This window comes from Carlito syrichta, unplaced genomic scaffold, assembly GCF_000164805.1.
Source record: "Carlito syrichta isolate Samal-C Ts95f unplaced genomic scaffold, Tarsius_syrichta-2.0.1 Scaffold315646, whole genome shotgun sequence".
In the NCBI taxonomy this organism is placed as follows: domain Eukaryota; kingdom Metazoa; phylum Chordata; class Mammalia; order Primates; family Tarsiidae; genus Carlito; species Carlito syrichta.
Genome location: NW_007259742.1, coordinates 110,864 through 124,438, shown reverse-complemented (window position 1 = coordinate 124,438; position 13,575 = coordinate 110,864). Strand labels below are relative to the sequence as shown.

At 40.5% G+C, this 13,575-nt stretch overlaps 1 protein-coding gene and 1 pseudogene across 4 annotated transcripts in view; both read right to left on the bottom strand.

Annotated features, from left to right (window-relative positions):
- Positions 1–294: 294 nt before the first annotated feature.
- Positions 295–13,575, bottom strand: part of CCAR1 (cell division cycle and apoptosis regulator 1) — a 69,629-nt gene continuing 56,348 nt past the window's right edge. For all 4 annotated transcript variants that reach the window (XM_008073084.1, XM_008073085.1, XM_008073087.1 and 1 more), the window contains 6 exons: positions 6,382–6,464; positions 5,606–5,752; positions 3,572–3,692; positions 2,663–2,848; positions 1,612–1,817; positions 295–648 (listed from right to left, as the gene is read on the bottom strand). In XM_008073084.1, the coding sequence (XP_008071275.1) occupies positions 589–648; positions 1,612–1,817; positions 2,663–2,848; positions 3,572–3,692; positions 5,606–5,752; positions 6,382–6,464 (803 nt within the window). In that variant the 3' untranslated portion in view covers positions 295–588. The remainder of the gene's footprint in view (positions 649–1,611; positions 1,818–2,662; positions 2,849–3,571; positions 3,693–5,605; positions 5,753–6,381; positions 6,465–13,575) is intronic.
- Positions 8,256–8,587, bottom strand: LOC103275702 (annotated as a pseudogene).

Here is a 13,575-nt window from a genome sequence, read left to right as displayed (position 1 = left end):
ATACAATACTAGTATAATAATACTAGTTCTCTATTGCTTTCTTAGTTTTGTGATTTACTGTATTTTGGAGGAATTGAACTTTTAATGAATGCTTTTAGAGACTGATCATTAGAGGGAATTTTTTTGTTGACAAAAAAATCTGGTTCAAAAAACTCAAAAATTAAGCAGCATGCCATGTATGATTTCGGCTAACATTTTAAAAGACAGTAAAAAAATTAAAACCCTAATAATGACAATTCTATAAATAAAATTAAAATTTCTGAGCATTTTAATAAAAGACATTTGGTAATTAAATACTGTCAATTAAACTGATGAACTTTATTGGGGTTAAAACTATAACAAAGTTCATCCTGAAACATTTTGCGAGGCAAAATTATTTCACTCAAGGAGTGTTTAATAATTTGAATGCTAGGAATTACAAGCAATTTTCAAAAGCAGAGACATTCATAAAACTTTATACATCACTTAAACTAACAGGTATTTATTTATACTACTAAAATCAAACATGCATCACCTCCAAACATTCTTGTATCATGATTTTTATATATTACATTATTAACACCACTTCTCATCACGACATGAATTTTATCATACACCTGCACCATTTTCCTTGGATTTCTGATCTTTGTCTTCATTCTTTACAATATCCTATAAAACAACAAACAAGGGGAAAAAAATCATTTTATTAGATTCTCTTTTAAATGTTACTTAGACGTTAGTATACAATGGCATCCAGTTGTTACAATTTTTAAAAAAGTTTTTACTTATTCACTTATTAGAGACAAGGCCTTGCTCTGTTGCCCAGGCTGGAGCTCACAGTATCAACCTGCTGGGCTCAGGTGAACCTTTTGTCTCAGGCTTCCAAGTAGATGGAATTATAGGTGCGTACTACCATGCCCAGCTTATTTTTTTATTTATTGCAGAGACGAGGTCTCACCAAGTTGCCCAGGCAGGTCTCGAACCCTGGGGCTCAGGCAATCCTCTCGCTTCAGCCTTCCAAAGTGCTGGGATTACAGGACAAGCCACCATGCCCAGCCAATAGTTAATTTTAATTAGAGTTTGCCCTAGTTCTGCCCAACAGTAAATGGGATTATAAAAGAAGTGAATGGCTTTATCTTTCTTCAAGTTCGAACTCAGTCAATGGTTTAATTTTGCTACAAGAAGTCTATACTTAAGGCTGGGCTCAGTGGCTTAGACTATCATCCCAGCACTTTGGAGATTGCGTCTCTACAATAAATCAAAAAAATTAGCTGGGCATGGTAGTGTGCACCTGTAGTTCTGGCTACTTGGAAGGTTGAGGCGGAAGGATCACCAGAGCCCAGCAGGTTGACACTGGGGTGGGCCGTGAGTGTGCCACTGCACTCTAGTCTGCGCAACAGAATGAGACTCAAAAAAAAATCTATACTTAAATTATGACATTAAAAGTTTTACGAAAATATAATCTTTTGGGAGTCACTTCTGACTAGTCTTTGGAAGGACAGAATGCTACAATTATTTGCATCTAGAAAATTCACTAAGGGCTCTAATAACATTTACATACATTAAAATACCAGAAATAGATTAAAAAATTAAGGTAAACCATACAAATATTGAAAGTATAATATTTCTAACCTTCTTGAGAACAGTGTGAATTTCATCCATTACTGTAGATAAGTTTCTGATTGTCTTATTCAGTTGGTTTTCAAATTGTAAGTTCATGTTTTCTGAAATCTTCAAGTTTTCTTGTAACTGACCAAGGTCCTTTTTAACTTCTTTGAGTTCACCAGAGAGACTTTTGTTGGAATTCTCCAAATTTAATATGGTTTTTTCATCTTCATCTGTTACCAAAAATAAAAAATCAAAATTTTACTATTTTACCCACTAAAACTTCTAATTTAACTTTGGGTTAAAGATATTTAGTCTATAAAAATAAGAAGCTGATACAATTCTATAAATGTTAATTTCTTTAGTTTATAAAGCACACTGTAGGCTGGGCTCGGTGGCTCAGCCTGTAATCCCAGCACTTTGGGAGGCCGAGGTGAGTGGATTGCCTGAGCCCGCGGGTTCGAGAACTGCCTGGGCAACTTGGCGAGACCTCATCTCTACAATAAATCAAAAAATGAGCCGGGTGTGGTAGCGCGCGCCTGTAGTTCCAGCTACTTGAAAGGCTGAGGCGGAAGAATTGCTGGAGCCCAGCAGGTCGAGGCTGCGGTGGCCGGGAGCGTGTCACTGTACTCCAGTCTGGGCGACAGAGTGAGACTCCAACTCAAAAAAAAATAATAAATAAATAAAATAAAGCACACTGTAATACTCATTTTATTTAAATTAAGTTTTAATTTGTATTATTTCCAAACCTAGGTGCCAATTTTAGATGATTCTCTATAGACCAAACTAAGCAGAAACTGTAAAAAACTAATTGGAACTTGAAGACTTAAAGAATGCAGCAGAATAACAAATGAACCTGAAAATGCAAATGATGGCCTAAGATTCTTATAAAGCTAAGCAATTTTATAACCAAAACCTGAAATAATAAAAGTAAAGTTATATATATGCCTTGATTAAATTATGCAAGGGTGTATAACTATGTACATATATATCCATGTACATATATATCCATGTACATCTATGTACATATATTTCAGTAGGTGCCTAAAGCACTAACTTATCCAATGTCGTCCCTTACCTGTTTTTTCTTCTAGTAACTGCAGTTTCTGTTCTACCTCAGCTCTTACTTTTTCACTCTTTTCCAATTTTTGCAAGAGGCTTCCTACATCTACCATTGCACCATTGTACACAATGAGGCCAACATTTTCTTCCACATCCTTTGATTCCTGTTTTACTGTTGGTGTTGGAAGTAATAACCTGTTTCCTATAATACAACATAAAAGATACCATATTTACATAAGTTATTTTTCTTTAATAATATATTTGTAAAAATGCAAGATCTTAAAATAATACATTTAGGGCCAGGTACGGTGGCTCATACTTGCAATCCCAGCACTGTGGGAGGCTGACGGGGGCGAATTGCTTAAGCCCAGGAGTTCAAGGACAGCCTAGGTAACATAGCAAAACCTTGTCTCTGTAAAAAAAAAAAAAAAAATGTAGGCCTGGCGTGGTGGCTCACTCCTATAATTCCAGTATTTTGAGAGGGCAGGTGAGAAGATTGCCTGAGCCCATGGGTTTGAGACTAGCCTGGGCAACTTGTAAGACCTCATCTCTATAATCAACAAATCAAAATATTAGCCAGGTATGGTGGTGCATGCCTATAGTTCTAGTTACTTAGAAGGCTGAGGTGGAAGGATCACCTGAACCCAACAGGTTGAGGCTGTGGCGGCTGTGAGTGTGCCACTGCACTCTAGCCTGGGTGACACAGTGAGACTTCAACACACAAAAAATAAAAAAATAAAAAGTAGCTGGGCTTGATGGTGTGTATCTGTAGTCCCAGCTACTTGGGATGCTGAGCCAGAAGGACTGACTGAGCCCAGGAGGTCGAGGTTGCTGTCAGCTGTAATCACTGTGACATGCCTTCGTACTTCAGCCTTGACAACAGAGTGAGACCTTGACTCAAAAAAAAGAAATAATATATTCAGACCTAACATATCTTCCTGCAATGACTCAGATTCTTCATGGTTTTCTTCATCTTTTGAAGTATCTGTTAATTTCCGGTAAAAGCAAGATTCACGGAGCACTACTTTATTAAGAAGCTTCTTTACCTGTTAAGCAAGCAGGTAAACAAATTAAAATGATGAAAATATTTTTTATTTTCCTAAAACAACCATGTTCTAATTTTCACTTATGATGAACATCCATGGGAAACTATTTTCTCAAGTATCAACTCCTACTAAATTAGAGCATTTATGTCTTTAAGCGTCTTCTCTAAAAATTTGAGGTCCAAGATACATTTAAGAAAAAAATTTCATTGTTAAAAAGTATAGCCGCGCTCGGTGGCTAAGCCTGTAATCCCACGCTTTGGGAGGCCGAGGTGAGTGGATTGACTGACCCCGCAGGATCGAGACCCACCTGGGCAACTTGGTGAGACCTCATTTCTACAATAAATCAAAAAAATTAGCCAGGCATGGTAGTGCACGCCTGTAGTTCCAGCTACTTGGAAGGCTGAGGCGGAAGGATAGCTGGAGCCCAGCAGGTCGAGGCTGCGGTGGCCAGGAGCGGCCACTGAACTCCAGTCTGGGTGACAGAGTGAGACTCCAACTCAAAAAAAAAAAAGTATGACACTGGCCAGGCTCGGTTGCTCAGCCTGTAATCCCAGCACTTTGGGAGGCTGCAGTGAGTAGACTGCCTGAGCTTGAGGGTTCGAGACCAGCCCAGGCAACTTGGTGAGACCTCGTCTCTACAATAAATCAAAAAAATTAGCCGGGTGTGGTAGTGCGTGCCTGTAGTTACAGCTACCTGGAAGGCTGAGGTGGAAGGATCGCCAGAGCCCAGCGGGTTGATGCGAGGGTGGCCGTGAGTGTGCCACTGAACTCCATCCTGGGCAACATAGTGAGACACTAACTCAAAAAAAAAAGTATAATAGTGGCCAAGTACGGTGGGTCACACCTGTAATCCCAGCACAACAGCAGGCTGAGGTGAGAGGACTGCCTGAGCCCATGGGTTCAAGATCAGCCTGGGCAACTTGGGAAGACCTCATCTTTACAATAAATCAAAAAATAGCCAGGTATAGTGGCGCATTCCTGTAATTCCAGCTACTTGGAAAGCTGAGGTGGAAGGATCGCCTGAGTCCAGCAGGTTGAGGCTGCAGTGGCCGTGAGCATGCCACTGCACGTTAGCCTGGGCAACAGAGTGAGACTCCAACTCAAAAAAAGTGTAACACTGATGAAAAATTTGTATACAAGGATATTTTATTTCAGCACAGTTAGTAATTTCAAAAAACAGAAACCACCAGCAGTAGAGACTGGTTAAGTCAATTACGGTTTATCTACATAATGAGTACTAAGACACATAAAAGAATGAAGTGAATGGATGTCTATTTTCATGGTAGAATGTCCATAGTATGCTGCTGAATGAAAAAAAATGCAATCAATATATATAGAAGGATTTCATATCTACAAAAATGGAACTATCATATATGTATCTGAGTGCTTTTATTTATTATTATTATTTTTTGAGTTGGAGTTTCACCCCGTCACCCAGCCTGGAGTGCAGTGGCTGCTCGTTGGCTACCGTAATCTCGACCTGCTGGGCTCCGGCGATCCTTTCGCCTCAGCCTTCCAAGTAGCCAGAATTACAGGTGCACGCTACCACGCCCAGCTGATTTTAGATTTATTGTAGAGATGAGGTCTCGCCAAGTTTCCCAGGCGGGTCTTGAACCTGTGGGCTCAGGCAATCCACTTACCTCGGCCTCCCAAAGCGCAGGATTACAGGCTGAGCCACCGAGCCCGGCCCTGAGTGCTTTTAAAAAAGGATCTAGAAGGTTATATATTACCCCGAAGGAGAACCAGAGGAAGAGGAAGAAGGGACTTTCAAAAACTCAACATATATTAAAAAGAAAGATAAGCATCTATTTGCAGAATTAACTACATTATTCTACTACCTATTCTTTTGAACAGGTAAATTTTTGAAATGTTATTAAAAATACTTCATTTTAAATATTCACAAGATAGATTACCTGAGCTCGAGAAAGATGTAGTCCAAGAGTATAAAGTATTTCTTCCAAATCCTTTTCAAGAAGGTAACCGCAATGACTTTGATCAAAATAAACAAAAGCCATTAATAGATCCCTGTTAATTGTGATCATTTGAGTCTTTTCTTTTTCCTAAAGAAAACACAGAAGTAGAACACAGTATGTAATTTTTTTTAGCTTGAAAAGTGAGAAACAGATACTGCATGCCTATAAAAGCAATAATCTGAAAAGACCTTGGTTTCACCCTAGCTAAAATGAGTTGATTTGGTATACGAATATGGGAAAAAGGAATCAGACACACTAATTATCTGACGTAGCCACAAATACCCAAAAACAGCTGACTGAATTTTACTTGGTGGTAATATATAGACATATAAGGACTAAAAAACCTCATGACTATGTTTAACAGTAAGTTTAGATTATATAAGATATGGAAATCATTATTATAAAGAATATAGTATTGAGGCTGGGTACGGTGGCTCATGCCTGTAACTGCAGCACTTTGGGAGGCTAAAGCAAGAGAATTGCCAGAGCCCACGGGTTCGAGACTAGCCTGGGCAACTTGGTGAGACCTCATCTCTACAATAAATCAAAAAATTAGTGTGGTGGTACGTGCCTGTAGTTCCAACTACTTGGAAGGCTGAGGCGGAAGAATCACCTGAGCCCAGCAGGTCAAGTGAGTGTGCCACTGTAATGCATGTAGCCTGGGCAACAGAGTGAGACTCCAAAAAAAAAAAAAGAATACAGTATTCAATAAATACCTTATCTTTAGAGGGCCTCTCCTTGCAGTATCTGCTGATATCTCTTTTGTCATCTCTTTTGTTCATTTCTTCCTCATCCCTATCTGTAAAATAAATGTAAAAGCAGAAAAAAATATCATTAATACAGACATTTTAAAGTTAGACATGGCTGGCATATGCCTATAGTCCCAGCTAACCCAAAGGCTAAGGTAGGAGGATCACTTGAGACCAGGAGTTTTAGGCTACATTGTGTTTAATCAGGCCTGCGAATAGCCATTGTACTCCAGCTTGGGCAACACAGTACGACATCTCTAACATATAAACAGACACCCAGATATTTTCAACGACTGTAGAGACTGAAATTATATTAATATATTATATTAAATTATATTATATATAACTCTTCTATTACAGAACAGTTTTCAAATGACAAAATATCAAAGAAACATTATATAAACAAAAATAGTCTACAAAGAATAAGGAAGAAGTGAGGTACAGTGGCTCATGTCTGTAATCCCAGCACTTTGGGAGGTAAAGACAGGATTGCTTAAGCACAGAGGTTTGAGACTAGGCAACATAGCGAGATCCTGTCTCTAAAAATAAAGTAAGACAAAATAAAAAAATTAGCTGGGCATGGCGGCACATGCCTGTAGTCCCAGCTACTCAGGAGCTCCAGTGAGCGGGTCTCTTAAGTTCTCTTAGACCTCAGCTGTCACCCTAAGGACAAGCACTATCACCAGGTCGTTACAGAACTAATATTAAAAAGTTCATAATGATCACTTGTGCACCTAACTCTGAATTATACCACAGTACTTTAAAATAAAATTCAGAAGCCGGGCTCGGTGGCTCAGCCTGTAATCCTGTGCCTTTGGGAGGCTGAGGTGAGTGGATTGCCTGAGCCTGCGGGTTCGAGACCCGCCTGGGCAGCAAAACCTCATCTCTACAATAAATCAAAAAATCAGCCGGGTGTGGTAGCGCATGCCTGTAATTCCGGCTACTTGGAAGGCTGAGGTGGAAGGATCACCGGAGCCCAGCAGGTCGAGGCTGCGGTGGCCAGGAGCGGCCACTGCACTCCAGTCTGGGCGACAGAGTGAGACTCCAACTCAAAAAGAAAATAAATAAATAAAATAAAATAAAATTCAGTAAAGAGAAAGACCAGCATAACAAACAAAAAGAGGGTTGCAAGATGAAGTATCTGCCTGGAAATATAATAGAGGGGCTAAGTGAGGTCATCATTTTCTATTTTCAGGGATCATAAGATCTCTGAGGAAAGAGATGGAGGAAGAACCAATTCTTCAGAGAATTACTAGGGTCACATAATGAGTAAGTAGAATTAGAGAGTCACTGACATTAGTTAGGAAACAGTTGTACAGATTTTGGCCAGTGAGCAACAAAGTGGCAATTGTATCACAAGGTTGCTATTAATTGAATCACAGGTACTACACTGCAGGAACCACACTAGGCTCTTTACAGAATGATTCCTAATCATTACAGCAACTCCCATAAGGCAGCCATCATTATTATTCCAATTCTACAGAGGACACCGAGGCTACCAAGTTAAGTAGCTTGTCCTGGTTGCAAAGCCAGCAAGTGGCAGGGTCAGGAGAGGAACTGAAATCTGCCAGGCTCTAAAGTGTTTTCCAAATCCCTGCTTCCCTATGTTACAAATTTCACAGAGAGGTTAGGTGAGAATGACTTGGGAGTTTACAAGGTCCCAGTGAAGCTTAAAGAACAGAGGTTCGTGTTTGAGCAGGATATTTATAAGTTTTATAGGACAATTATTGGATCCTGATCCCAGCATTTCCAGGGAATGGAAAAGGAGAAAAGGATATGGTGGGAGATGATTGTGACTGGGGGGTTTCTGTGAGGGAGGGAACTGGCAGAAGGAGTGGGTCTTAGGCAGGAATCCGGTAGTTGAAGTGAACTGGGGCCTGTTGTCACAGATCATGCCAAGAAGCCAGGCAAGGATGTACTTTCAGTTTCTCTGCACCTGGCACTCTGTAGCCTGCGCTACCCAGGCAGACAGGTTCCCTTGGGAGTCCATGGCTGCCTGCTGCTTGCTCTGGAATTCCTGCTCTCACTCTCTGCAGTACTGTTCCACCTCCATCTGTGTCTCCTTTGCCTGTTTCAGTTGCTAGTCCTTCTTCTTTATGGCATCTGCCACCTTCTCAGCCGCCCACTTCTCAGTTTACAGAAGCTGCTGGATATCCTGGGACTGACTGGCCATTTCTGTTGTTATGGCCGGTGCTGTTTCAAATGCTAACCCAAGGTCCTAACAATCAGTATCTTAGAATGTGACCTTATTTGGAAATAGGGCCTATGAAGAGGTAATTAAGATAAAACAAGGCCATAAGCATAGGTTCTAATCCAATGACTGGCCTCATTTTAAGAAGGGGAAATCAGGACAGAGACACTCAGAGAAAGAAAATGATGAAAAGATTTAAGGAGAAGATGGCCATCTATAAGCCAAGAGGAGGCCCTAATCAGATCCTTCCATTACAGCCATCAGAAGGAACCAATCCTGCTGAACCTTGAATCCAGACTTTATCTTCCAAAACCGTCAGACGATAAATTTCTGGTTTCTTAAGCCACCCAGTCTATGGTACTTTATATAGCAGCCCTGGTAAACTAATACCATATCCATTCATGAATCATGTGCAAACATGAAAGGGCTTTTTAGAACTATTTCATGATCTGTTGACAATTTTTTTTTTTTTTTTTTAAGTTGGAGTCTCTGTCGCTCAAACTGGAGTGCAGTGGTCGCTCCCGGCCACCGCAGCTTCGACCTGCTGGGCTCCGGCAATCCTTCCACCTCAGCCTTCCGAGTAGCCGGAATTACAGGCACGTGCTACCACGCCCGGCTAATTTTTTGGTTTATTGTAGAGATGAGGTCTCGTTGCCCAGGCGGGTCTCGAACCCGCAGGCTCAGGCAATCCACTCACCTCAGCCTCCCAAAGGCGTGGGATTATAGGCTGAGCTATCGAGCCCGGCTTGTTGACAATTTTAAAAGAGCAAATTTTGATTCTAGAGGCCCCTTAGCTCTCTCAAGTGGATCTATACCAGAAAGCACACAGTAACAACAAATGATTTGCTTATAACATACATTATGAGAAATAATGAGTTAGTTTTTGAAAAATTAAAGAAAAATATAAGCCATATAAAATTAAATAAAATTAACTTGAGACTCTCTAAGAATTATCTCATGTAGAATAACATTTTACAGTACATCCAGAGCACTAGTCCTTGAGATTCTAAAAATATTTTATATTTATAAATCTTCATACTACATTTCCTTCCTGGACATCTGCAATACACTTTAGCACTAAGAAATTCTATGGTAAAATACGCTAACCTTTGCTAAACACAAGTTTTGCAAACTTATTTGTCCCCAGTATATTTTATTAAGCTTAACACTTGTAAATACCTTAGGACACTCTGGGAATGATTGCTTTAGGTGAGAAGCTGTGTTTGAAAAGTAACAATACACTTTGAACTTTATATTAAACAGAATACATATACTAGCACATGCATGAACCTTGATCACACCAGGCCAAGTAAAAGAAGCCACTCACAAGAGACCATGTGTTGTATTATTGCATTTACATGAAATGTCCACAATATCTATAGAGATAAAAAGCAGAACTGAAGAAGTTGGGGGAACATGGGGAGTGATTACTAAAAAGTTTGTTTTTGGTTCCAGGTGACTTTTGGGATGATGAAAATGTTCAAGTATTAAATGTGGTGATGGTTGTGCAACTCTGAACACAAAAATATAAAAATAATTAGCCAGGTGTGGTGGCACACACCTGTAGCTCCAGCAGAGGATCACCTAAACCTAGCGGGTTGAGGCTGTGGTGGCCATAATCAGGCCATTGCACTCCTAGGCAACAGAGTGAGACTCTGACTAAAAAACAAACAAATAAAAACAAAAACCACTAAGCTATATACAGACATACCTTGGAGTTACTGTAGGCTCGATTACAGACCACCACAACAAATCAAATATCACAATAGAGTAAGTCAAAGTCTTTTGTTTCCCAGTGCATATAAAAGTTACGTTGTTCATTGCCTTCCTAGACTCTGATGTGGGCATGTGCTCTTTGAGCTAGGGCTGCCACCATGTTTCTTGGCTTTGGCCCCCTTCCCTACCTTGGGGAGGTAAATCTCCTCTCTCTCTCTCTCTAATTTACTACTTAGACTATATTTTCCAATCTAAAATAAAAATTATGTGTACACTATACTATAGGTTATTAAGCATACAATAGCATTGTCTAAAAGTATATACCTTAATTTAAAAATACTTTATTGCCAAAAATGCTAATAATCATCTCAACTTTCAATAAATTGTGATCATTTTGGTGAAAAAGGGTCTTGCCTCAGTGTTGCTGGCTGCTGATTGGGATGGCTGTGGCAATTTCTTAAAATCGTTTTACCCAAAGTAGAACTTTGAAGTCAATCTTCTTAAAGCGGCTTCCTTATTAATTAAGTTTAAATATTATGGAATGTTCTAAATCCTTTGTTGTCACTTCAACAATGTTCACAGCAACATGGCATCTTAAACAGTAGCAGACTCCATTTCAGTAAACTACTTTCTTTGCTCATCCGTAAGTAGCAACTACTCATCCCTTCAAGTTTTATCATGAGATTATAGCAACTCAGGCACAACCTCAGGCTCCACTTCTTCTTTTTTTTTTCTTGAGTCTCACTGTGACATCCAGGCTGGGGTGCAGTGGCATGCTCTTGGCCACCACAGCCTCGACCTGCTGGACTAAAGTTATCCTTCTACCTCAGCTTTCCAAGTAGCTGGAACCAGGTATGCACCACCACAGCTGGCTGATTTTTTAATTTAATTTATTGTAGAGATGAAGTCTCACCATGTTGCTTAGGCTGGTCTCAAATCCCTGAGCTCAGGCAATCTTCTCATCTCCACCTTCCAAAGTGTTGGGATTACAGGCGTGAGCTACTGAGCCTGGCCAGGACTTCACTTCTAATTCTAGTTCTCTTGCTATTGCCACCAAATCTGCTGTTACTTCTACAGAAGGCATTCCCCTCAAAGGCATTCATAATGGTTAAAATCAACTTCATTCAAACTCCTGTTAATGTTATGTTGACCATCTCTCATGAATCACCAATGTTCCTAATGGCAACTAGAACAATTAATACTTTCCAAAAGAATTTCAACTTATTTTGCCCAGATCCATCAAAGAAAATATTATCTATGTTAGCGGGAGCCTTACAGAATGTATTTAGTAAACAGTAAGACCTCAAAGTGAAAATTACTACTTCATCCATGGGCTACAGAATAGATGTTATGTTAGCAGGCATGAAAACAACATTGATAGCCTTTGTACATCTCCATCAGAGCTCTTGAATGACCAGGTGCATTGCCAATAAGCAGTAATATTTTGAAAGCAATCCTTTTCTCTGAGCTACAGTCTCAATAGTGGGCTTAAAATATTAAGTAAAACTTATATTACATATTAAAAGGTTAAAAAAAATCAGTTCAGATGTGGTAGCTCATGCCTGTAATTCTAGCACCCTGGGAGGCCGAGTTGGGAGTACTACTTGAGGCCAGGAGTTTGGAGTCTGGGTAACAAAGCAAAACATGTTCTCTATAAAAAATAATTAAGCAATAAAGTAAATTCAGTAAACCATGGTTGTAAATAGATGGAACAACAAAGCCTGATGGTAGCACACCTGTTTCAATAGAAAGTCTAACGCTGCATTAGCCCCTAAAGATAGTCAACCCATTATTTGATACTTTGATGCCAGACACTAACTTCTCTTTAAGCTATGAAAGTTCTAGATGGAATGTTCTTCCAACAGAAGGCCGTTTTTGTCTACATTGAAAACTTGTTGTTTAGCATAACCATTTTTCATCAATTATCTTATCTTATGCTGCTTTTGAGTTGGAGGCTCACTCTGTCGCCCAGACTGGAGTGCAGTGGCACGCTCCCAGTTACTGCAGCTTCGACCTACCGGGGTACTCCTTCTGCCTCAGCCTTCCAAGTAGCTAGAACTACAGGCGTGTGCTACCATGCCCCGCTAATTTTTGATTTATTGTAGAGATGAGGTCTCACCAAGTTGCCCAGGTGGGTCTCAAACCCGCAGGCTTACACAATCCACTCGCCTTGGCCTCCCAAAGTGCTGGGATTACAGGCTGAGCCACTGAGCCTGGTCTTGTGTCTGTTTTAAGAGATGCAGTCTTACTCTGTGTGGCCCAGGCTTGAGTGCACTGTACGATCAGAGCACACTACAGCCTTGAACTCCTGGGCTTAAGTGATTCTCCCACCTCAACTTCCACCTTACACTTTTTTTCTTTTTGAGTTGGAGTCTCACTTCATGGCCTAGGCTGGAATGCAGTGGCACGCTCACAGCCATATCAGCATTGACCTACTGGTCTCAGACAATCCTTTCAAGTAGCCAGAACTACAGGTGTGTGCTACCATATCCCGCTAATTTTTTGATTTATTGTAGAGATGAAGTCTCGCTAAATTGCCCAAGCTGCTTTCGAACCCATGGGCTCAGGAAATCCTCTCACCTTGGCCTCCCAAAGTGCTGGGATTACAGGCTTGAGCCACTGCATCCGGCCACACTTTTTTTTTTTTTGAGGTGGAGTCTCACTGTTGTCCAGGCTGGAGTGCAGTGGCATGATTACGGCCACCACAGTCTCGACTTCTGGATTCAGGCAATCCTTTCAGCCTCAGCCTTCCAAATAGCTGGAAACACAGGTGTGTGCCACCACATCTGGCTAATTTTTTTTTTTGATTATCGTAGAGACAAGGTCTTGCTAAGTCACCCAGGTTGTTTTTGAACTACTGGGCTCAGGCAATCTTATCGCCTCCACCTCCCAAAGTGCTGAGATTACAGGCATGAGCCACCTCATCTGGCCACACTATGGTTATGGAGACAGTTTCTTTACTTAAACTCCATGAATCCACCTTTGCTAGTGAGACTAGTACTTTTGAAATAACTTTTAAAATTTCCTAGTAATGTCCATCACAGAAAATAAATTAATCTTTCCATACAGTATATAGCAATGGACATGTCCTTTTATTTTTCTCCCACACATATACACATATCCGTATTAAAAATTAAGCTGGGCTGAGTGGCTCGGCCTGTAATCCCGTGCCTTTGGGAGGCTGAGGTGAGTGAATTGCCTGAGCCCGCGGGATCGAGACCCGCCTGGGCAACTTGGCGAGACCTCATCTCTAC